General features: G+C 38.8%; 1 protein-coding gene across 1 annotated transcript in view; it reads left to right on the forward strand.

Moving 5' to 3' along the window:
* Nucleotides 1-26,847, forward strand: part of LOC122801232 (mucin-like protein) — a 468,953-nt gene that overhangs the window by 419,290 nt on the left and 22,816 nt on the right. Inside the window, exons 26-28 of the mRNA XM_044070784.1 lie at nt 11,942-12,088; nt 17,581-17,777; nt 19,885-20,065. Coding sequence (XP_043926719.1) covers nt 11,942-12,088; nt 17,581-17,777; nt 19,885-20,065 — 525 coding nt within the window. The remainder of the gene's footprint in view (nt 1-11,941; nt 12,089-17,580; nt 17,778-19,884; nt 20,066-26,847) is intronic.

The following is a 26,847-nucleotide window of genomic DNA, read 5'->3' on the forward strand; positions in this document are numbered from 1 at the left end:
ACCACAAATTATAATGTGACTGTAACCTGAAAATGAAATGGAATGGACAAAATTTACCCAGGGAAACCAGTGACTAACTTAAAGGGTAATTATTTTATATAAGTCAAAAATGCTCTGGAGGATGATCTGACCATCCTTTTGAGGTCTTCCACTGATTGGCCCCCCTTGCTGTGTTTGAGGTCCTGCTGATCTGAAATGAATAGAAGAAATAAACTATGGTATGGGATAATGGGTCATGTCAAGAGGACCTTAAAAACTAACTCTTCTAATGACACACCATGACATAAACTGTGCAGAATACCCCCCATTGTACCGGGCAAATTAACCAAAACTACCTGGTGCCCTAAATTCTATTGACTAGTCTTAGACATGGAAGTACATCTCACCAACATAATGAAAACAGGAACTCACTGACTTTGAAATCTGCCAAGTAAAGCCAATATTGAGTGGTAGTCGCAGAGTACAGAGCAAGTATTCTTCATGATAGTGTTTAATAGAGTCCTGTTGATAGGGCTCCTGAAATCCCTTGATATGCCCCTTGCCCTTTCAGGGCCATTCACTACCCTACAATTCATCCAAGCCTTTAAGTAATCTAGTAAGCTAGACAATTTTGCCAGCAAGCTGAGAGCTGATAAATGTCTGAGCAGTCTTGGCTGATTCATTCAAAAGGCACCTAAACACCATATAACAGCTGATGGGAGAGGGAGATCAAATACTCTCATGGTGTGATAAGCCCTTACAAAAGATCCAAAATGATCACAATGCTGTCCAATAAGCTTTTCTAGTACTGGCTGCCCTGGAGTTGCAAACTAACTGCTTCATCACCATTTCCAGTCAGCCACAACTCCAACAGTGTGTTGGTGTGATTCTTCTGTGCACCCAGTGCCATACTGCAAAATATGGATATCTGTAGATGAGAAAGGCTATCAGCTAAACTATCGCAGTTTACAGGAATATGCTTAGAAGAAAATGATAGACTGATTTGAAGACCCTTCATGACTAACAACCTCAACAGGGATCAAAATTATCTAGATATGAATGTCTTCTCAGCTAACAAATGAACTAGTGACAGATTACCTGAATGAAAGATGACTTTCTTGTCATTGAAATAATCCTTCTATACTAATGCCTCCACCGAGATAGACATCAGTTTCATGAATGTCTTAAGTTCTGCTCTGCTCTCCATGATGTTGGCCAAAGTGCAGAAAACCAGTGACTGATAAAGAAGCCATCATTATAAGGCCCCCAGCTGCATCAGTGAAAAAATGTGGAGCCTGCAATGAGACACAGTCACCCTGCAATGGAGAAATCCCAGTGTAGTATGAAAGGAAGAGGTGCCATAAGAAGAGGTTCTCCTGTATTCATCTGGCAGTTCTTACTCTGTGGTGCTTCTGCTGCCCACTTTTTAAAGGGTTAGTCCATAGACCTGGTAAATGCCCTTTTTTAAAAGATTGGCCCATATACCTGGTAAATGTTAAAAGATTGGCCCATAGACCTGGTAAATGTTAAAAGATTGGCCCATAGACCTGGTAAATGTTGCTTTATAAAAGATTGGCCCATAGACCTGGTAAATGTTAAAAGATTGGCCCATAGACCTGGTAAATGTTGCTTTATAAAAGATTGGCCCATAGACCTGGTAAATGTTAAAAGATTGGCCCATAGACCTGGTAAATGTTGCTTTATAAAAGATTAGTCCATAGACCTGCTAGATGTTAAATGATTGGCCCATAGACCTGGGAAATGCCCCTTTTTAAAAGATTGGCCCATTGCCCTGGTAAATGCCCCTTTTTAAAAGATTGGCCCATAGCCCTGGTAAATGCCTTCCCTGGTTCTACTGCTCCACATGCAAAAATGAGATGGGACAACTCCATGACATCTGTTATTATAACTTTCCTAGCAGCTAAAAATCGTGTAATTAACATCCTTCAAGGGAGCTAATTTGACTGGTGGCAACCTAAGTGTAGAAGAAACCACATCAATTCCCAAACATAAGAAGACCAATAATTTTTGTGGGTCCTCAATCTTATCTTCAACAAGGACACCACTTGCTCTTGACATAAAGCAAGGAAATGAACCATAAACTCCTTAGTACCCCCAATCATTGCACCTCATGACTAAAGAATGTATCCAAGTAATGTACTGCTGCTTTCTGAGGTGCTCTCTACTCTAAGCACCAATGTAGGGCTGTGCTAAATGTTTCAAATACAATACACACCACCACAGAGCCTGTGGGCATAGTCATGTTGAAATATAATTGATCTTCAAAGTAGATGCCCAGAAGAAACGGGCCTTGATATCTACTTTCAACAACTAAGCACTGACAATATTTTTTCTTGAGCCAAATGGCATCCTCTAAAGATGCTTTCTGAACCTTAACCTCCTCTTTACTAATCCTGTCAATAACTGAGGAACTATGTGGAGAAAATAGATGGTGACTCAATCTGTACTCACTTATTTTTTACTTTAGAACTAAACTCAGTGTGGAAACTTAAAATAAGTCAATGGAGGGAACGTCAAAGGGACCAGCTGTTCTTCCTGTGCATATTGCTTTTGCTTTGTTGAGTAGCCTCCTATTTTCTGTTTTCTGAAAACTCACCTTAAACTCCTGCATATTTTTCACAGTAGAATTTTAAAACTTCTTGAGCTGTATGGAAATTAGAGCAATCTTCTAAAATTTCAGCCAAAATGCACATCCTAATGGATGACTGCATGTATCTATTTGCAGGTAAAGCCTGAAAATAAACTAGCTCCCTGAAATCCCTAATAGGTGCTATTCCCCCCTTTTTTAATTTCTCCAAATCTTTTGGGTTTCTAATACTGTGATGGGAATAGACCCTATTCCTAAGTGAAAGTATAATTAAAGTTCATGAAATTAGTATTGTTTCACTCTTTGATGTCAGCCAAAAATGCTCTTCGCAGCACCCACAATGTACCCAGTAATGACTCCTTCTGCAATTTGTATGGAGTTACATGTATTGGTAGCATATCTAAATATGATTGTAGACTGTTTTTTATAAGACCTGCTGCTCCTACTACTATTGTAACTATCTGAGTATCTTTCTTCCACATTGCTCTAGTTTCTGCTTGCAAATCCTGATATTTTATGACTTTGTGTCTCTCTGTACACAGGACACTGTAGTCACTGGGTGTAGCTATTTCAATGATCAATGCTACATTTATCTTCTTTTCTTAGACCATTATATCTGGTTTTCTAGCATCTATCTTTTAAACTGTTAGCAATGGATGATCCCATGTTCATAGGTAGGTACTAGGCTATCCGCCCAAGGGCCTAAGTAAGACTAGCCAACAAGGTTCCCTGGCTTACGCTACCCAAGAAAGTTATTTTCCTGTGCCACTGTCGAGCAGAGCCACAGAAGTGATCCCCAGGGAGTATTTCCTATTTTTCATCCACTCATCAAAATTTTTCTTGAAGAGTGTTAATGAGGAACTTTGCTTGACACAGCTGGGTAGATTGTTCCAGAGAATGGGATGTCTCTGGGACAGGAATCTATCCCTCCAGCATATCCTGTTTATTGTGGTGACAAGGTTTAGGTCCCTAGAGCATGTAGCTCTGAGGGATTTTGATTTCTTTAGGTGTAGAATGTCCAACAGCTCTGGGTGTGACATAGCTTTATATGTCATGTGATGTTATGTTTATGTGATGCAAGCTTCATCATTTTCTATGATGCTTTGTGGCTCATGTTTCCAGTGTTTTCAGCCACTTCAAGTACCATAATGTTTGCACAATCATGAGTGCAACAGTCTCACCACATTATTATGTCTTTCAGTATACAGTCCTTTTGCCATTAGTAGTTCACAACCAGCAATGAGGTGTGCAACTGTTTCCAATTCTGTTTTACAAAACCTACATTTGTCTGTTTCTCCCACGTGCTCAATGGACTTTGTAAACCAACATGTATATAGCCCACTATCTTGTGCTGCCAATATTAACCTTTCATCTCTTGGTTTGAATTTTCCTCTCTTTAATCATTCCTGCATTCATTCCTGATCAACATGAGGTTCTTCCAAAAGTTTTCTATACTTGCAACTATATTTGTGCATTTTCCACATTTCTTGCTTTCTCATCTGATCCTTCACTTTATATTCCTTCTTTTGTTTTTTGGCACATTCCGTTGCTGCCTGATTTTTATCCACTTGTCGTTTGATTTCCATTCCTGCTTGACGCTGATAAGCTTCTGTTAGCCTAAGCAGGGAAGTCATCTTAGATTTATTCTCCTCATGTTTCAAAACTTTCACTACATTTGGGTCTTGTGAGGTCAGCAGATGTGTGGAGTCCCATGATTGCAGATCTATACATGTAATCAATTTCAAGGAGGGCCATCCCTCCTTCAGAACGGGGAATATTTAATACTGGTATACACTGATTTTTATGAATCATATGGTGAGCATGAAGCATCCTTCTTGTTTTCCTGTGTAATCTATCCAGCACTTTTTAGGGCCAATCAATCACTCCAAAACTGTACATTAGGACAGGAGAGCAAATTGGTTTATAGCTTGGATTTTTTCCTAGATGTTAAAGCTGTTTGCAGGATTAATTTAAGTCTTCTGAAGTGCTCCTTACTAAGTTTTAGTCGCATTTGTTCATGTTTTATTGTTGATCCTTCATCAATTCCCAAATATTTATACACTCCCTTTTGCTCAAGTTCTTTTATATCACATTCTTGTCCCAAACTAATGTTTTCTTGGTGCTGCAGTTTTCCTGCTTTAAAGGTTGCTTTATTTAGCACATTTATCAAGACCAAATGACATTCTTATATCAGACAACTTGCAGTTGTGCTTTCAGTTCCTTATGTGATAAAATATACAGTTTCAAATCATTGACAAAGAGAAGATGAAAAGTCTTTGCACTTTGTTTTCTAGAAGCCAAATTATAGTCATGACCTAAGCTGTTAAGTATACAGCTTAATGGATTAAGGGCAAGGCAGAATAGCAGCAGAATAACAGCGGTGACAGAGAGTCACTATGGAATAGTCCCCTTTGGCTATTTCCACTGGCTGAATGTCCTGATGTGAAATAAAGCATTTTCCTACCCCCAGATGATAGTCTGATATCTGATTGTCTCACCTTAGCCCAGTATTAAATTGCCAGGTGCCCTTTAACACTGTGCAAGCAGAGAGCAGACATGAGCAAACTGTCAAACTGGCCAAGCCTACATAGCACTGCTGAAGGCCCAGCAAAACGTCAATCTGCCCTATGGTCATCCAAGAATGCAAAAGTCCCAACCACATGGCAATATGATGCTCTTCCCACTTCAGGAAAGTATTTATTGCTTTTAACTTCAGGAACATCTGGCCATAACAGAGCCAAGTGAAGTCACACCTGAACTGGTGGGCTTCTTGAAGGGTTAAAGCATATGCCAAAAGAGTCATAGCCTGTTGGGGGTCTTTCTTAACAATCACAGTCATATAGTAGATGAATCCCACAATCCACTTATCCCAGTTCTGCAATTCGAATTTGCCCAGTTGCTTCTTACCTATGGCAGCCAAAGTGACTGCTAAGTCCTTAACTCCTGAATGGCCTCAGTATAATGCAGATTAAATACATTGACATAGTCACTTCACCAAATCTTTTGTTTAATCAAATCAGGATTGTGCATTGTAAAGGTAGCCCCTGGAGTACTATAGCCAGTACCAGACAAAATATCCCCCGAAAGCTACCAACTGTAGAGGTTAACATGTCCCCTTCATTAAACTAACTGGCTAACTAGGCATACAGAGTTGAAGGAAGTGAAAGCTGGATGCAATTGCTGTGCATGAGATGTCTTCACCTACAACTGCTGTGATTACCTACTGCACATTATTCAGATCAAAGAGTTCTGCTCTCCCTTCTTTAGATAATGCATCTTTAAGTGATTGATCCTGCAAGCTACCATCTTCTAAACAGGAACCTCATTACTTGGCCAGGTAACTGATGGCTGTTCTACAGCAGGATGCTCTGCTGGTCAAAGTTTTGTTACTCTTCTGCATGATCAATGTCTTGCACTCTTTACTGCAGGCTATATATATGTGTGTATATATATATATATATATATATATATATATATATATATATATATATATTTATTACCCAACAGATTATCAAATTAGTATGTGACACTCTGAACTTTGCTGCATATAGTACAGAGTGGCAGTTTTATACAAGGTGATCTATGAAAAAGAATGGTCTTCCAAGGTATGCAACACAGCCTGTACTTACCTTGCACAGCTTACACAATGACTATGAGTATCAGTCAAAGAGACTGGATGGGGAAAATGTTTAGTCTCAAGCTTTTTGTATTAATAGTTTTGGGCTTCAAACATTGCACTGTATCCCCATCATGTTATTTCTTTTTATGCTACTACTCTTTACATCTGTTCTCTAACATTAAACACTTATACTGTTTTGTTGTATATGTCCTGAAAATTTAAGTGGTCTGTTTACCAAATCTTCTTCTTCTTTTTCTTTTGGCTGCTCCCATTGGGGTCGCCACAATGGATCATTTGTTTCCATTTCTTTCTGTCCTCTGCATCTTGTTCTGTCACACCAACCACCTGCATGTCCTCTCTTACCACATCCATAAACCTTATCTTAGGCCTTCCTATTTTCCTCTTACCTGACAGCTCCATCCTTAGCATCCTTTTCCCAATATACCCAGCATCCCTCCTCAGCGCATGTCCAAACCAATGCAATCTCCAAACCATACAACCTGAGCTGACCCTCTAATATATTAATTTCTAATCCTGTCCATCCTTGTCACACCCAAAGCAAATATTAACATCCTTAACTCTGTAACCTCCAGCTCTCATTTCTGTCTTTTTGTCAGTGCCACCGTCTCCAACCCATATAAAATAGCTGGTCTCACTACCATCTTGTAGACCTTCTCTTTCACTCTTACTGGTACCCGTCTGTCACAAATCACTCCTGACACTCTTCTCCATCAACTTCACCCTACCTGAACTCTCTTCTTCACCTCTTTTCCACACTCACCATTACTCTGAGCTGTAGATCCCAAGTATTTAAACTCATCCATCTTTGCCAGCTCTACCCCCTGAATCCTCACCATTCCTCTGTTCTCCCTCTCATTCACACACATATATTCTGTCTTAGTCCTGATGAACTTCATTCCTCTCCTCTCTAGAGCATATCTCCACCTTCTGCAGGGTCTCATCTACCTGTTCCCTAGTCTCACTACAATCACAATGTAATCCACAAACATCATAGTCCAAGGGGACTCCTGTCTGATCTCATCTGTCAACCTGTCCATCAGCATTTCAAATAAGAAAGGGTTCAGAGCTGATCCTTTATGTAATCCCATCTCCACCTTGAACACATCCATCACTCCTACCACAGACCTCACCACTGTCACACTGCCCCCATACATGTCCTGTACCACTCTAACATACTTCTCTGCCACTCCCTACTTCCTCATACAATACCACAAATCCTCTCTAGGCACCCTGTCATAGGCTTTCACTAAGTCCACAAAGACACAATGCAACTCCTTCTGGCCTTCTCTATACTTCTCCATCAGCACTCCCAGGGCAAACATCACATCTGTAGTGCTCTTTCCTGGCATGAAACCATACTACTGCTCACTAATCCTCAACTCCCTTTTTAACCTAGCTTCCACTACTCTTCCCATAACTTCATGCTATGGCTGATCAGTTTTATCCCTTTGTAGTTACTACAGCTGTGCACATCACCCTTATTCTTAACTCATTACATCAGAGTGACACCTCTGGGTACATCTGCAATTAACTCCTACTGACGCCTGTAGGCATCAAATATTGCTTATTCATATTTGCATCAATAATTCCAAAAGCATGCGATATACAATATTTCATCTTAAAGCTTACACAATAGCAATCTCAACTGCATTAATATTTGACATCTGTCTAGTGCAGGTAAATAGATATTAACTGCTATTTTTATTATATTAATTTATATAGATATAATTTTCACATTTTTCTAAGTATCTCAACAACCAAGTGGCACAGACAGAACTTCCTAGCCTCATTAATGCACTCAAATACATTAATAAAATGCTGCTGGCAGTATTTGTATAATCTGAGTATTTGCTGAGCAATTGTAAGTTGTTTACAAAATATTACAAATGTAATAGTTACTGTGTTTAATGTGATTTATAAAATACAGTTTAAGACTTAGAACCTAAAAAAATACTATCACTATACTATACTACCACTATAAAAATAGTTTGTGTTGAATAGTTTGCCATTTATACTTTCATAATCCTTGTGGTTCCAGAGATATGAACAGCTGTTTGAAATGTGAGGACATAATTGATTCTGTGAAAAGGCTTAGGCTCCACCCATTGGATGTTACAGTGCAAACTTCCTGAGCTCCATTAGAGTGAAAGAGTTAAAAACTGGTACGAATACACTTCTTCTCTACTCCTCAGGCATCCTCTCACTTTCCAAAATTCTGTTAAACAATCTTGATAAAAAGCCCACGGCCATCTCTCCTAAACATCTCCATGCTTCCACAGGTATGTCATCTGGACCAACAGCCTTTCCTTTCCTCATCCTCTTCATAGCTGTCCTTACTTCCTCCTTGCTACTCCGTTGCACTTCATGATTCACAATCCCCACATCATCCAACCTTGTCTGTCTCTCTCTCATTGTCTTCATTCATCAGCCCCTCAAAGTACTTTTTCCATCTGCTCAACACACTCTCCTCACATGTGAGTACATTTCCCTCATTATCCTTTATCACCCTAATCTGCTGCACATCTGTCCCAGCTTGGTCCCTCTGTCTAGCTAACTGGTACAGGTCCTTTTCTCCCTCCTTCGTGTCCAAACTTTCATACAACTTACCATATGCCTTAATCTCAGGTTTTGTCACCTCTTTCTTCACCATCCACCTCATCTCCTTGTACTTCTGTCTACTTTCTTCATCTCCCTGACAATCCCACTTTTTCATTTTGTGGTTTCCTTTATTTTATATTGATACCTCATAAATAATCATCACTCATGGGTGTGTCCCAAAGCCTTAAAGTTAAAACCAAATAGAATATTCTTCAGGGTTTTTTGACTTGCATAATTCTGATTATCTAAGATATTGCCAGCTGGAAGTCTTCTGATTCATTAACGCATTCAGCAATTAATCTGCAATGCATTCAGTGACAGATGCATTAATCACAAACCAGTGTATACTCACAAGTACCTCATATTAAACAACAAGCTGGAGTATATATTATAAGACAGGGAACATTGGTGAGTTTTCTCAGTTCACATTTATTTTATAATTAACTAAAAAGTAAATTTCTTATTAATACAATTAACTGAAATGCATTCAGCAATTTGCCATGAATTCATGCATTACTGACTCTTGCATCATTATGCCAAGAATCAAGAACTGATGGCCTCCAGGCTTCAAACAGCCCCCAAATTTCACATAAGCAGACAGTCACATTATAATTGTAATTATTTTGGATTTGCCACCTTATGCAACTCTTAAGCTTTTATTGTGTGCTATTTTACAACACATAGTATCACATTATCTGTGCAGTGCTACAGCAACTCTTTGTATTCATAATGTGCTATTTTACAACACATAGGATCACGTATCCATGCACTGCTACAGCAACTCTTATGCTTTTATACTGTGCTGTCTTACAACATATAGGATCACATGTCAGTGCACTGTTATGGCAACTCTTATAGTTTTATAGTGCACTGTATAACAACATATAGGATCACATATCCATACACCGCTACAGCAGCTCTTATGCTTTTATAGTGCCTTATAACACATAGGATCATGTCTGTGCATTGCTATAACAACTCTTATGGTTTTATAGTACACTTTCTTACAACACATACAATCATGTATCGATGCACGGCTACAATAGCTCATACTTTTATAGTGTGGTATCTTATAACACATGTTGTTGTGTCTTTTGGCTTTTCCCGGTTAGGGGTCGCCACAGTGGAGCTCCAGTCCACTAATGATTGGCAGTAGATTTTTACATACCGAGTTGCCAGCTCTGACGCACAACCTTCAATGAAGGTACGCCCATTCACGCATGTCTCCACACAGAAGACGCTCTCGCTGAGAATCAAACAGGACAACGTCTTATTGTGAGGTGACAACACTACCACAGCACCACAAGATCACATATCTGTGCACTGCTACAGCAGCTCTTATGCTTTTATAGTACACTGTCTTACAACATATAGGATCATGTAGCTGTGAACTGCTACAGAAACTCTTATGCTTTTATAGTGTGGTATTTTACAAAATATAGGATCACATATCTATGCACTGCTACACCTGAATTGACTACTACATAACTGGATAGTGGTCAGCTCATGGTATTAAATAAACATTTGGTATTTCCACATATTGATCTTATGTGTAGAGGATAAATGAAGACATTAGACACTGTCATTTGTGTTAGCATTCTAGCTAAGCTTTTGTACATACATTTCCGATTAACCTATGTATAATATAGCAACATGACTTGCTATGATATTGTAAATAAGTTCTTACATGTTGATTTCTAATCTGTTTGTACAGAATATTTTAAAGACTTGAAAAGTGCTCCTTTACATCTCTAACTGTGCATATTTGTGAAGAAGATTCTAAATGCATTCTGTCTCAGAATCAGCAGATCTGCAGATGATGTCATCGGAATGTTGACAGTTGTTATGTGTTACTGTCAGAGGCTGAAAGACAGGAAGGAACTTTAATAAACCGCTGACTGATTTTAAAAATATGAAATGAAAATTAGAATTGGAACAGTTGTGACAGTTAAACTAGTTTATAAAAGAGCCTGCTGAAGTCAGTTGTTGTCAGTTAACAGTCAGTTATAGTTGCTAGTTAAAGTTGTCAGGTGTTTATAGTTGTACTGTGCAGTGGATACCTAAAAGGATTCGCCAATAATTGTAAGCCTGCCTTTGCTCTGTTGCAATAATTTAGTTTAGATCAGGGACAGTGTTCTTTAGTCAGATAGGAAAATTATAACTAATCCATTTGCATTTTTCTAAATGTTGGATTTCTTTCTTTCAGTATTGATTTAATTTTCCTGGTGATTGAGTTCTGTTTTTTTATTGGAAATTACTGTTTATATTCTTAATCACTATGCTCATTATTAAATATTTGTATTAACTTACATTGTGTCTGGTCAATCAGTGCTTTCTTTATTAATTTGAGAGTGCTTATACCTCCTTTGATAACTTACTGGGCCACTCCGAAAGCCAGACTGCTTTAGGTCACTTGTTATCATTTGTTAAACTGTGTAATTTTAATAATTGGACAACTCTTTAACAGGGCACATAGACACTCTGGTTACTGGTAGTGTGTTACTATATTATTTTGGGAAGAGACACAGCTGGAAATCTCTCCCAGAAGTGTTTGGATGTGTGAGATTTAATTTATTTTATAATGTGAGTGTATTAGAGGTCTTAGACTGGGACACAATGCTTTGAAGTGTGTAATAAGAAGTTACATTAGAGGTGGACAGAAGTATACAGTCCAGTTTCAGGTTATAGAATGTGTTCCTTTTGTGCTCTTAGGGGAAGATTGTGAAATAATACTCCTGTTTAAGTAAAAGTATCACATTGGAGTCAGTAGTGAGGACTGAAGCTCCTTAGTTACTGACCCAGTATAATGGGCGACGTTACATTATTTGGTGGCACCAGTGGGATATTATCCAGATGTCATGGAGGACATAGGAAGTTATATAAAATGTGTCAATTTAATGCTGAAAAGTGCAGTAGGATTATTGTTTCAATAATCATTATGTTAATTATCCCTGTGAAGCAACCACATAGTTTATATCTTAGTTCAGCTAAGAATGTTCCATGGCACATCTTTCTAACAACAGTACAATATGTACAGTAATCATTTGTCACAATTTATTGAGATGCAGCTTGTAGAACCATATTTACTATGTATATATATATATTTGTATTTTCAGCAAATTTTCCTCCAAATATAACAGGACCATCTAAGATTGAAGCAGTCCTAAACAAACTGGTATCAGTTGTGTATACTGCAGGTGATCCAGAAAATGACACAGTGGTCTTTTCATTAAACAGTACTTCAGATGACATACAAATTACAGGTATGCCATTTGTTTATTTTCAATTTATTAATTTCTTCTTTTCTTTGGAGATTATTATTTAAAACTGTGAGTAACATACTTGTTCAGCAAAAGAAGATATGCTGTTGTATTGTTGGAACGTTTATGGTAAACTATGTTACCATGAAGATTATTCCATTTCTACAACCTGATTTTAAATAACTTCTGAGTGAGGATTGCTGTGGTAGCAAGCTGGCCAGGGCAGAGTGGCAGACCATTTCACTAACCCTAGTAGGAATTCCCACCAGAACTGATAGATGTAATCCATCTGTGTTTGGGTTTGCCCCAGTATGTCTTCCAATGAGCAATCTCTTGTACACCTTCCATTGGATGTTCAAGTGGGTATCTCCACAACATGCACAAACTACCTCAACTGACTCCTCTCAACAAAGACTAGCAGAGTAGCATTGGATGTACTACATGCACCTCCCAGATTGCTGAGCTTCTAACTGTCTTCCAGAGTGACCCTAGACATCCTGGGAAGGGACCTCACACCTGCTACATTTATTTGTAATCTCATCATCTAGCTCATTACACAAAGCTATCGATGACTGGTGAGGACTGGAGCATAGTCTGACCTGTAAATCAAGAACTTCATCCTTTGGCTCAGTTCTTTCACTTCACCACACTTGGATTATTGCCAGCATTGCACCCATCTGCTGGTAAATGTTCCAACCCCCTCTACTTTCTTACCTGAGCAAGACTCCAAGATACTTAAAACTTATCCACCTAAGTCCTTCTCACTTGGTAGGCAATACACTCTATTCTAGAAAAGAACAATGACCCCTGATTTGGAGGTGCTGATTTTCATCTTATCCATTTCACAATCAACTTGTGTGCATGTTGAAGAACATCTCTTGAGGTTAGAGGCTAACATAGGATCATAGGAAGTTACTAGGCTATTGGCCCTGAGGCCCTTATAAGCCTGGCCAAGAGTTTAGCCCATGCATAAACAAATCAGCACCCAATGCCCTTGTCCAGCAGGGATACGGGAGGAATCCGAAGGATGTATTTTGTATTTCCCATCCAGTTATCCAGGTTGCGCTTAAAAAGGCAATCATCTGCAAACAAAACTTTAAAAAAAGTAATTGATCTAAGTCTCATTTCCTTTGTCAACAATAACTTGGTGTAATGAAAGAAGGAAAATATTGGCATTGGAGTTATTAGTTATATGAAACTTCAAATGTCTTTCCTTTGTTTATATCAGCAAATATTCCTAACACCATAGATTTCTAAATATATAAATAATTAAAGGAAACTACTGCCTGGATAAGCAACAAAGGTACACAAGTGCTTATGAATAAAAAAAAAAAAAATCACAGAAATATTTTGATTTCAAGATATTCTGTGTCAGCTACTGAGCAGTGCATATGCAATGATCAGTTTATGGACCTTTGACCAAAGTCTAATACATTATTCAAAGCCATTACTGCTTATTTACAGTGATGCTCTTTGGAACATACAAAAGGCTCACCAGTGTACCCAGACTAAGTACCATGGATTGCTATGGTCAGAGCTGTCCTGGTTTATTTAGTTCCCTGTGCCATTGTCCAACCTGGTGTTCCTCTACTGCAAGCTGAGAAGGAAGCAAAACAAGAGGTCTATTCCAATCTAGCTCTCTCAGCTTTTAAAACTGTATCAAGCAGCTTGCTACAACTTACACCACACAAGAAGTGTTCAGGAACTTCAGTCCTGCTGTCTTCAGAAAAGCAGTATGAAAATTCATTTCTGTACTGGCATTCAGAACTGAATTCTGGTACTGGACCAGCAGTCACTCAGCATCTCACATTTGCACCCCTTAACACCTTGCACCAGAGGCAGCTGCCTGCTGTGCCCCACTCTAGCTATGCTACTGGCTATGGTACTTCTGCAGCTTTTTTTCTAAAGAATAAAACTATCTAGGAATTCTGTTAGATAAGATCCTTTATTTTCAAAGTGATACGGATGTCACCACCTCAAGTGTTTTACAACTTCAACTGACCTATTCATCTTTGAATCTTCTTACACCAGAAGCGCAGTGAGCCATCGCCATCAACATTCTAATCCCCTGAATAGAATATGCACACTAGATTACTTCAGACCATTGAAAACAACATCTTCAAATTTATTGATTTACCCTGAATATCCATTCAAAGGCTGAAATGGCTACCAAACTGAACAAGGGCTATATATCTGCTTCTTAGTTTTACTTCTAACTATTCTTTCTGACACTTGATCAACTAAGTTTTCATGAGCAACTAAGTTTTCATACTAATGCTGTGGAACTGTGACTCACGTAAATGCTGTATATACACGTCTGATCCTTGACTAAAGATTGTTGAAGTTTAACTTATTAAAATGCTTTTTATCCCAACCATTTTGAAAAAAAGGTATGTGACTATTTTCATCAGAGGAATTATTATTTTATTATAATTTCAGAATGAACTGACACAAAAAGTTCAATGTCATATTAAATTATATATTAAAGGATATGTTTTCTATGTGTAATAAGTAAGATCCTCCTATTTAGCATTCATTTTTGGTCATATCAGGTCAGTATCAAATTAGCAACCAAATAATTGCAGAGACTTTGTCATCTCTAACAGATTTTGGATCTGATGTGCCAGGAGTACTCCAAACATTTATTACACTGCACATAGCAATAACATTGTATTTGACGTTTCCTTGAACTTTAATAGACACTTTCTACCTATATGAGTACAGAAATAAATATTGTAGATAATTAAACCTACAGTTTATTGTATGCAAATAAAGCTCATGGGAAAAATTCTTAGGATTTTCTGAATAAGCTAAAGTATTATAATTGTAAAGGAACTGAGACTCACATGCTTAGTTGGGATATAAAATCTTTATTCACATATATTCCTAACTTGGAAGGAATTGATTATTTTTGACAATATCTGATGCAATAAAACAAATTGGTATAATATTAGTATTAATACCAATTGTATTCTGTTGACATTTTACCTAAGAATAATTTTTCTTTTATTTAATCTGAACTATTACAAGTTTAGAGGTGTTTTTATGGGCATAACAATGGACCCTTCATATGCAAACGTAGTTATGGGGTGCTAAGAATTAAAATATTGCCATCTGTCTCACTCCACAAACATATTAAACTACTCATTCATTGTGTAGATTTTTATTCTAAATGGACTGGTTCTATAAAGATTGTTGAGTTTTACAGCTAATGAATAACACAACTCCTTTTTTGGTATTCATATTAGGTGACTTAGGACAGGAAATACAATTTTTGAGGATGTTAAGGTAAAAATGGGTATAAGTTCTGGGGGTGTTAAAAATAATCACTGGAAATAGATATCTGTTAACAACTATTTAAATTATACTAGTAATCACTTTTATTTTACAAAGAAAAATATTCCAAAGGGATAGTTTATTAGGTTTTCAAAAATAATTGCCAGTAATGATTTTTTAGAGAAGTAGAATTTAACATATTTTGATTTTCACATAGGAGTATAAATCAGATATTTTAAAGGGAATGCAGCAGAAATTAGTTATAAAAGATCAAGATAATATCCCTGTACTACTTCATGGTTTACCTACTATTAATAACAGCAAAAGTGTATGGAATAGATAATTTTTTTGAATGTCCATAAATATTAGGGGTACTTATGATTTATAATCAGATAATTGGAAAAGTATTAGGGGCAAATTTGAATTCATTTAAGATTATAGGTGATAAACCTGAAGTGTATATAAGAAAGATAACACTATTAAAAACCTTTTGCAAAAATGATTATACACTACAGAGATTGATGAAAACTGAAGAATAAATTAGCTGTGGTCAGTGTAAAGCTTTTTGATTTATTTTATAAGGAAAACATGTTCAATTAATTGACATTGACCAAACTACTTAAATTACAGAGCATATTACTTGTGAAACCAAATTTATAGTTTACATAGCATTGTATATGCATAGTATATTTTACATGGGGAACCACAAGGAGTTTTTAAACCAAAATATGAGGGTGGTTTATATATATATATATATATATATATATGTCGGTTCACTATGTAATTGAAATACTAACATCCTGAATTCAGGTATTTCAAAAATACAAAAGCCAAACACACACACCGAACGAGAAGCCCTACAATGCAATTCAAAATTGACAATTTTTTTCTGAATACAGCACACAACAGTATGTGTATAATTTCCCCCACTCAAATAATATATTGTTCTACTAAAGAGAGATAAGGGGCCAAACCCCACACCCCCCTTATATATACTAAGTAACTCGCTCTCCACACATTTGTACACACACACTGCACACATCACATCAAAAAACACACATGAACACAATACACTAAAGCCCTACACACACATAATACACAGCATACCCAAACTCAAATCTTGTCATTCACACACACACCAACCGCAAATTCAAAAAATCTCAGTCATTCAGTTACTTCATGTTTTTGAATTTACCACTTTCCTTCGAGACAATATTATTATATCAAAAAAATAAATTTCAAAATGTTTCAGTATTCTAAATTCAATATTTATAAATATATATATATATATATATATATATATATATATATATATATATATATATATATATATATAAATATATAAAACAAAAATTTGAATTAACATCCTGAACATTTTGTTAGAAATTGTTATCTTAGTGAATTTTTCTTTAAATTGAAATATCTAAGAGAGAGAGAGAGAGATTTTAAAAACAGAGTTAAGAAAAGAAAAGAAAAGGAGAGAAATTACAGGCAGATAAACAAGGCTTTGAGACTGAATAAGATAAGAAAAAGAAGTGTCAACTGGTATAGCTTGCAATCAGATTTTATTAGTATTTTTGTATATATGCATTTATAAATTATCAGTTGAATGTGCATGTTCTGAGTCACATGATTGGATAATAGGTATATAATTACTTTCATACAAGTGTGTTGGTATGTTGAAGGGGTCCTTGTTATTTTGGACAATAGTGCTAAATACATTGCATTAAAAGTACCTGCCTGCTGGCACTTTTTTGTTTTTTTATTGTTGTTTAGGATGTGGAACTAGTTAGCTATAGCAGTTTGTGAATCTTACCAAATTAAACAATGAATGATCACAGTGACTTTGTAGTACTTAACATATTATATATGAGTTGTGCCATAAGTTTTGAAATGCTACAGACATTTATTATATTTGACATGGCAGCCAGTAACATTACATTTAGTTTTTTCGATTGAGATCTAATAAACATTTTCTACCTGTAAATGTGCAGAAATATTCATTGTAGATAATTAAACTTACAGTTAATGTTATGCAAATAAAGTCTAATCACATAGTTTGAAATCATTTATCAATACTCTGAATATGCTTAGGAATCCGATTTATGTCTGGCTGTATGCAAACTATGACAATTTGCTGTTGAATGTGTTGACAGTAGAAAAATGCAGATTGGTTCCATAAATAATGGCTATTTCCTATTGTTTTGTTTCCCCTTTAGAAAATGGAAAATTAGTTTGGTATCCCAACAGTTCAGACTCTATTTTAGCATCCATAAAAGCAAGAGATTCTAAGGGTGCCTACTCCGAATTAGCATTGCAGCTGGTCCTGTGTAACTGCAGTAATAATGCCACGTGTGTCTTTAGTACAAGCAGTTTGGCATCCAGTGACAATGCAAACTCAAATGCAACATTCACGGTAAGCTATGAGAATGAGTTATGAAAACTATTTTAAGCATGGAAACTGAAAAAAGCAGTTTCTTCTTTCAAAGTCCATGTTACTAATAGTCCAGTTGAATGTTGTTTGTTTCCAAGATATTTGCTTTTGTCAAATGTAAATTTTTACCAATCATTTAAATTTAGCCTTATACTGCAACATTTGGCTGCTGTTTGGTAGATGACAAACCAAATATTAGAAATAAATAATCAACTCAGAATGCAGCTACTGCATTTGCATATTAATGTATGAGTGACCTCATGGAAATTTGTAATCTCATTTAAAAGTCTTGATATTTCATGATTCCTTACAATGGGAAAGATCCCATCAGATTGATATTTTTATTGAAACATTTTGTCTGTTTCTAGTACTGTATTACAGTTATACAGGAATAACCATAATCACAAGAAAGCTTAACAGATGCTGATGCAGAAATAAAAATAAACTGTATAACTACGGAGCAGTTTTTGTATGTTGGTAACATTAACATAAAAACATTTTTATTGCCTTTTATTTATCATTAGTTAATGTTCATAATAGAATCGCTGTGGTGATGCTGCAGTAGCATTGTCGCCTCACAGTAAGATGTTGTCCTGTTCGATTCTCAGCTAGAGCGTCTTCTGTGTGGAGACATGCGTGAATGGGCGTACCTTCGTTGAAGGTTGTGCATCAGGGCTGGCAACTTGGCACGTAAAAATCAACTGTCAGTCATTAGCGGGCCGGAGTTCCACTGTGGCGACCCCTAACCGGGAAAAGCCAAAAGAGAGAGTTAATGTTCATGATAGCAGCTTAATCACTTTACACTACAGCATGTGGCAAATATAAATAAAAAGATGAGATGGGACTTTGGGACACACATCAACACTAATATAGCCTTTGTGCATCATGTGTCTACACCAGTGAGGAAATCATTCTGTGTTGTAACGTATAAACAATATGTATGGCATCTAGGTCCAGGGAAGTAATTGTTCCACTGTATTCAGTATGTATGAGACTTACTATTGAGTACAATGGCCCCTTTGGTATGTACCTAACCAGGGACATCTAACAAATGGAGAATCCACAGAGGTTCCTCATGAAAAGAATATATGGTCTAAATAATATAACCTATGCAGACCACCTCAGAGCCCTGTCCCTGTGTTCATTCTCCTACAGGCTATGGTGGCAGATCTATGACTGGCATACAAGGCATTGTAGGGCCCCACTCTGATGGATCTCCTGCATATTTGCAAAACAAACAGCACAAAAAGTATCCATTCTGGAGACTTAAACATTGCATGTGATATAAATAGGACCTGCTGGAGAGACTGATATGCATCCCAGAGACTACTCTTTCTTTGGAACAGGCTCCCCATTCATGTGAAGCAGAGATCTCCCCTAACCCAATTCAAGTGTAACTTGGACAACTGGATGGAAAAGAGGAAATTCATCCCTGGTTTGAAATCTATGTCTAATGGATTCATGCAGCCTGCAAATGGTTCATTTACCAGGCCCCAGCTTATAAATGTTTCATCTTCCACTTAAGGGTTCCATATAGGCCCCAGTGGTTGTTAGCTGAGTACATACTTATGAACCTATGAAAGTGAAGACAGTAAGGCATGTATGGTACAATATCCCTGCATTTCACATACCACAGATTAGTGAGACAAGTCTCTTGTTTCAGTAGTTATATCTTATTATATGATAATAATGCATTAATTTATAGTTTTATATTACAAGTATTATCACTCACTAGCATTCTATATGCAGAAATACTGAATAAGTTTTGCTTCTTATAAACTTCAGTGTGATCCCTTGTTTATCATAGTCTGAAGAAACGTCTAAATAAGAGTTACTTTTATCTAAATTGGAGTTACTTTTATCTATGCTGCTTGACACGACTAGTGTCACTTTAGTGATGTACCATATGCAGTATAAACAATTTGTAATAACTGTAATACATTTAAGCATTATTACTGAAAACTGAGAAGACATTTATGTATGCTATTAATGACCTGGTCTAAGACACTTAAACTCAAGTGCTGATAGTGTATCACATGAAAAGTGATTGTCTCAGAAATGTTCAATATATGATTTATTCTCCACACAGATTGCTGCATGTAACTGCTCTGAAGCTTACACTGGACAGTACTGCGCAGATGATTATGATGCATGCATAAAAAATCAATGCTATCTCAATAATACTTGTCAAGATAATAAGGCACCACAAACAGGATACACCTGTGGTCCCTGCCCAACAGGGTTATCTGGAGATGGCACTAAATGTCATGGTAAGCATGGCTGTTTTACATTTCTCCTGATGAAAACAGTAGTAATCAGCCAGTTCTGATTAAAGTTAAAAACAATCTGAAGTTTAAAAATGTTTACATTTTGGTTATGATAAGTAAAAAATAGCAGTTGTTGCTATCACATATATTTAGTAGTCTAAACAAAATTCATTTCAATTCTATAAACTACAAAATCTATATCACCATCAGTTCAGTGGTCCTAACATGCTTCTTTCATTATTGCAAGGCTAAATAAATGATAGAGCATCATAAGCCTGATTTTGTTATGAAATTAATTTACATTAGTTGGACTCTACACAACTAATGTTTGAGAGTCTGTTATAAACTTGAGGTAAGTAATGTGATATTGTCCTATCTCACCTTCATTCTTACTAGGTTGGGTTCAGCTCCAATCCTTGGATCTGTCTCAGCCTTATTTACAAGCTCGAGGCTCTCTGCCAGCTCATGGCTAAAGTCCCTATCCCAGCATGCACTAGAACCACCCCAGATCTTGTTTGCCGCTAAACAGATCGAGCATTCGTCTGCTAACTCTGGGTAAGTATAATCATGTGAAGTTGTTCAATCTCACCTTCATTCTTACTGATGGGTTTGAGCCAAATTGCAAAGCTCGAGGTCTCTAACAGCTCGAGTCTGAAACCTCATCCCACAGTGCACCTCTACCTTCCCCAGATCTAGTTTGCCACTGCAACAGATTGTGCATTTTCTACAGCTCGGGACGTTTTTGAGAGATAAGTTTCTTCTTTTTTCTTGGACATTTACTAAAAATTCCTGTTGGTTCGATTTTCAAGAGTTAGTAAGGATAGACTATCCATCTTGGGTTCAATCTAATAGTTGAATAATAGTTTAATAATATAAGAACTTGTGTTCTCGTTTTTGGGCATTTGGCCCTGTTGGTTTCCTCAGTTCATAGCCGGTAGGCTTAATTTGCCCTATCCCTTAAGCCGAGTTAGGCTTTTGTCAGTTTCTCTGTAGCTGGTTAGGCTTATAGCCAAGTTAGGCTCTCTTTCAATTGTTTCCCTGTAGCCAGTTAGGCTTATTTCTGTTTCTTGCAGCTACAGCCGAGTTAGGCTTCCTTACTTATACTTGTAGCCAGTTAGGCATATTTTGTTTTTGCTGTTAACCTCCACTAGTTGTTGTTACTATTACATTAGATTGCTGTTGGGATTGTACTCTATTATCATAACATATATACAGCATAAGGTTTTATATATTTTTGTAGTTCTGTTTTTCCACCAACAATGTCTGAAAAGGCCATGTCAGGGTTTAAAAAGTGCCCTAAATGTAATAAAAAAATGTCTATTATGGATGGCCGCTCCACCTGTGTCTACTGTTTGGGAGAGGTTCATCTCCAAGAGGTTTGTTCCATTTGCCATGGATTCAGTGCTTGGATTTTGGCAGAAAGGAAAAGGAAGTTGGTAGAACGTGGCTTGATTAAGTCTGCATTCCAGTCAGACTTGGATACTGCTCCAGGAAAACCAAAACCTTCATCTTCGGCTTCTTCTGCGAGTTCAGATCTGAAGGGCTCTTCAGTTCCGAAGGTTTCCAAGAAGGTTCCTGTATCGACTCCACTGTCATCAAAACCAACTATACAGGTAGTTGGTAGGAGCTGGTCCCCAGTCTTGGAACCGGTATCTCCTACCTTGAGATCTCCGATTCTGGGCTCACTGGCTCCTTCTGTACTTCCTCTCAGGCTTCCAGACTCAGATTTGGATGTGGATTGTGTGGTACGGAGACTGTTACAGAATCTAGCACTAGCTAAAATTCTATCGGCTTCGACTCAGGCAGCTTTGGAACCAACAAAGTCACCTCCTGTAATTTCTGCTCCTCCTCTGACTCGAATCGAGACATCTGAGCTGGAGGAGGCTGTTCAGTCATTTGTGGAACCGTCGGTTCCGATACTCCCTTTGGACCTGTCAGCACCAACAACCCTGATGTCCTGTCCTCCGGCAGCGGAATCTGGGAGCCGACACTCTCCCGTTGGCTCCAGGGAGGGGAATTAAACTGATGTGTTGGTTCTGACTCTTCCCCTTGGGGCTTTGGCACGAATGAGCTTGGCTCCCACCTCTGGCTTGGAGCCGGCAGTTTTGGTGCTGAAGGAGTCCTCTGTCTTTGAACCCACGTGCATCTTCGCATCGGAGCCATGGTGCCTTTGATGCCATGAGGAGGGTTTTGTCCCCCCAGATAGCCACAACCTCTGAAATGGCCACCTCCTCCTAGAAAGAGCCGAATTCTTCTCCGTCACTGCAGACCCAGCATAAGTGTAGGGACCCGGAGCCTCAGGAAGTCCCATTGGGGGATCCCTGCTCTTCCCTTGGAAGAGGTTATGTAAGAGGAGACATTTAGATTCCCTTCAGGAATCCATCACATCTGACACTGATTTGGAGAAATCGGAAGGGTCCCCAAAGTCCCCCACTGAGGATATCTCTTTTGCAGATATCCTAGAGATCCTTGAGCAGAGAGATGACTGGCTGCCCCTTAACCCTACCGAGGGAGAATCAGTGTTCCTGAAGGCTTTTGGGTCTCGACCCATCACCTCTTGAGTTTCTCCACCCTTCGATTGAGTTGATGGATCTTTTGTCTCGAAGGGCGTGGGAGTCATCAGATTCTATGGAGCCTGTTCCTAGGAGGCCCAACAAATACATTTCAGCCCCTCATGACAAGCCCTTCTTATCCAAACCTATACCTGTTGATGCCATGGTGGGTGCAGCAGCCATGAAGAAAGAGATGTTGGAGACCTCTACATCTGTCCATCCTCCTAATAGGGAATCTGGGATCATGGACAGATACGGCAAGCACATGTTCAGTTCTACGACCTTTGCTCTTCGGTCCTTGAACTATCTAACCCATTTCACAAGGCTTCAGAGAGATCTCCTGAAAGAGCTAGAAGATACTCTCCAGGGTGCAGTAGCCGATTCAGTGGAAGACAAAGTGACATCTCAGCTTGCTACCCTCAATTCTGTCGTTAACTCTTCCATGCACCTCATATCTTACTCCACTGATGGGATGAGTAGGGCAGCAGGTACAGGAATTGCTCTGCAGAGGCATTCCTGGATGTGCTTATGTTCCTTTGTGGAATCTTTCAAGTCATCATTTGTGAATGCCCCTTTTGATGGTTCTTCTTTGTTTGGACTAAATGTTAAAGAGACCCTCACCAGATGTGAGCAAGATGGAAAGACTCTATCTGCCATAGGAATCCATTTTTCCACCCCTACTAGACCTTACCCTAAAGGCCAATGGGGAGGAAAAATTTGGTTCCGCAAAGCCCAAGGAGCCTTTTTGAACTCATGAGGTGATGCCTCCTCCCAGCGCAGAGGAGGGGCAATGATGGAAGATGATGCCCACATGGTAGAGGGGGTCCACAAATCCAGATTGACAGGGATCAGTTCCTTGGGAAGCCCTACCAGTGCTCCTGAAAGGAGGCCTGACTGTCCTGCTCTGGAGGCAGTTGTGGGAATGTTTATCTTTGTACCTAGGCACCTGGCTCAAAATTTCAAAAGACAGATGGGTACAAAATGTCATATCTGGAAGTTATTTCATCCCCTTTCATACCAACCCCAAACCAACAAAAGGAATCTTGCACGTTCCACCTAGTCTACAGGATTTTGCAACAATCGAGGTTTAAAAATTATTAGAAAAAAAGTCACCCAACCAGTTCCAGCAGACCAGCAAGGATCCAGAACTTACTCATGATTCTTTTTAGTGCCAAAGAAAACAGGGGACTGGAGACCAATTTTTGACCTCAGCAGACTCAACATGTATGTAGAAAAGAAAAAGTTCCAGATGGTCATGCTTCAGTCTATACTCCCGTTCCTAAAGAAAGACAATTGGATATGCTCAATAGATCTTCAGGATGCATACTACCATATCAAAATGGCCAGGCCATCCAGGGATCACCTGCACTTCAGGCTGGGATCCAGTCATTTCCAGTTTTGGGCCCTGCCCTTCGGTCTCACTACATCCCCCAGAGTGTTCACCAAATGTAGGGCTGTGGTCATGGCTCACTTGAGACATCAAGGAATCCGGGTGTTTCCATATTTGGATGTCTGGCTCCTCCCCGCTCCCAGCAGGCATCAGCTTATTTGGGCAAGGGACACTACCTTAGATCTCTGTTTTCAACTGGGCATTGTGATAAATTCAGAAAAGTCTGCTTTATTGCCATTGCAGCATAAAGTGTTTATAAGAGCAGATTTAAACACAGTCAACATGTCTTTAAAACTTCCTTCAGAAAGAGTGCTTGCCCTACAACAGCAAATTGTAGATCTCCTTTCAAAACACAGAGCATCAGCATCACAGATTCTCAAGCTGTTGGGCACCATGATAGCAGCAATCATTGCAATAACCCTGGCGAGATCTCACATGCGCTTTCTATAGTGGCTGCTATTCACACAGTGGACTTTTCAGACTTGGTGATGAATCACCCAGTTCTGATAACCAACTCTTGCAAGGATGATCTTTGGTGGTGGCTAACATCCGAGTCAGTGACCATGGGACCTCCCTTTGTCCCTCCGGTTCCAGTTGCAATGGTGACCATGGAAGTCTCCCTGATCGGATGTGGGGGGCATTATCAGGGATGGACAGCCCAAGGTACATGGCAGGTTCACAAGGCTCAATTGCACATCAGCATCCTAGAGATGAGAGTGGTTCTCTTAGCATTGCAGTCCTTTCAAGACTCTCTTCCTCTGGGCACAATTGCAATAAGCAAACAGGGTGGAACCAGATCTTATCCCCTATGTTGAGAGGCTCTAAGAGTGTGGAAATGGGCAGAGTTCACCCAGTGCTCTCTGATAGCAATGCACATCCCAGGGAAATCCAATGTGATAGCAGACAAACTCAGCAGGGCAATTCTGTTGCCTCATGAGTGGTCCCTCAAGAACAACATAGCAGAAATGATTTCCACAGATGGGGCCGGCCTTGCTGCAACCTCTTTGCGACTCCCATGAACACCAAATGCAGCAACTACTTTGCCCTGATTCCTCAACAGGGACAGTCCCCGAGGGATGTGCTCATACACGATTGGCCTCCGGGACTCCTTTATGCCTTCCCTCCCTTCCCCCTGATTCTTAAAGTTTTGCAGAAATCCAGTTTTCTGGGCAGGACACTTATCTTAATAGCCCCATATTGGCCTCATCAAATCTGTTTCCCCTTTCTGAAGCCTCACCTAGTAGAAGACCCTTGGATCCTGGACCCAGTACCTGATCTTTTGACCCACTCTTTAGGAGCTCTTCACCCTTCACTTCAGTCCATCAAACTGACAGCTTGGCTGCTCTAATTCCCAGAATAGCCAGGTTCTAAAATTTTTTTTTGTCCTCACGTAAGTCTTCAACCAGGAAACTCTATCTCAGTAAGTGGAAAAGGTTTTCCATCTGGGCTCAGCAGAATAACATTAACCCTTTTCTACCCTCCATATCAGATATCTTAGAGTTTCTGACCAAGCTGTTCAACGAAGGAGCTGCAGCAGCAACCATTCTTGTCCAACTGGCTGCTATATCTAATTTCCATATAGGTGAATCTGGAAATGGTATTATGTCCAACAAGTTGGCAAAGTCCTTTTTGCAGGGTACTATGCACCTAAAACCACTGATTAGATCTCCTACCGCTCCATGGAATTTGAATCTAGTCCTATCCAAGATTATTCTTCTACCCTTTGAACTTGCTTCTTCTTGTGAGCTGAAATATCTTTCTTGGAAGACCTTTTTCTTGGTGGCCATTACATCAGCTCGCAGAATTTCTGAGTTCCAAGCCCTTTCAGTTAAGCACCTATACTTGATATTCCACAAAGACAGGGTTTCCCTCAGGACGAACCCGTTGTTCTTACCCAAAATTTGTTCTCAATTCACCCTTAATCAGGCAATCGAATCACCTGTTTTCTTTACCAATCACTCTAATCAGTTGGAATATATGCTTCACAAACAATGTCCATAGACAACTTTGTTTCTATTTGGACAGGACAAGACTATAGAAGAGCTTATCAGTTGTTTGTCTCCTTCTCAGATTCCAAAAAAGTGCACCGATATCAAAATCTACCTTATCTAAATGGCTTTCTGATTGCATATCTTTTATATACCATGAGGCATTTCTTTACATGACAAAATCAAGGCTCATTCAACCAGAGCTGTTTCTACCTCCATAGCCTTCTTGGCCAGACTATCCATGGATTCTGTCTGTGCAGCTGCCACATGGTCTAAGCCACATACCCTCATATCTCACTATAAGGTAGACAAGGCCTCAAGGGACAGGGCTTCATTTGGGTCTGCTGTCCTTAGACAGGTACTCCCGTGAGCCACCCAAGTTTATGGTGCTGGGGATGCTACCCATCAGTAAGAACAAAGGCGAGATTGAACAACTTCACATAAAGAAGTTATGTACTTACAATAACGTTCCATGTGAGTTGTTCTTCTCACCTTCATTCTTACAACCCCCCCCCCCACCTACCCCCATCCAATGTCTAGAAGTTCGAGAGGCTCTACTTTGGTTTTGGTTCTTCTGAAGAGTTTCCTATCACTAGTTGTTTCCTTGAAATCTGAAGTTGGTTTAACACTAGTTGGCAGCAAACAAGATCTGGGGAAGGTAGAGGTGCATTGTGGGATGGGGTTTCAGCCTCGAGCTGTTAGAGACCTCAAGCTTTGCAATTTGGCTGACTCGGATCTGAGGATTGGCTCCGAGCCCATCAGCAAGAATGAAGGCGATAAGAACAACTCACATGGAAAGCTATGGTAAGTACATAACTTCTTTTTTTTTTTAATTATCTTTCTCTATAACTCTTT

The sequence above is a fragment of the Protopterus annectens genome, chromosome 4.part1 (genome assembly GCF_019279795.1).
Source record: "Protopterus annectens isolate FY-2018-M chromosome 4.part1, PAN1.0, whole genome shotgun sequence".
NCBI lineage: Eukaryota > Metazoa > Chordata > Ceratodontiformes > Protopteridae > Protopterus > Protopterus annectens.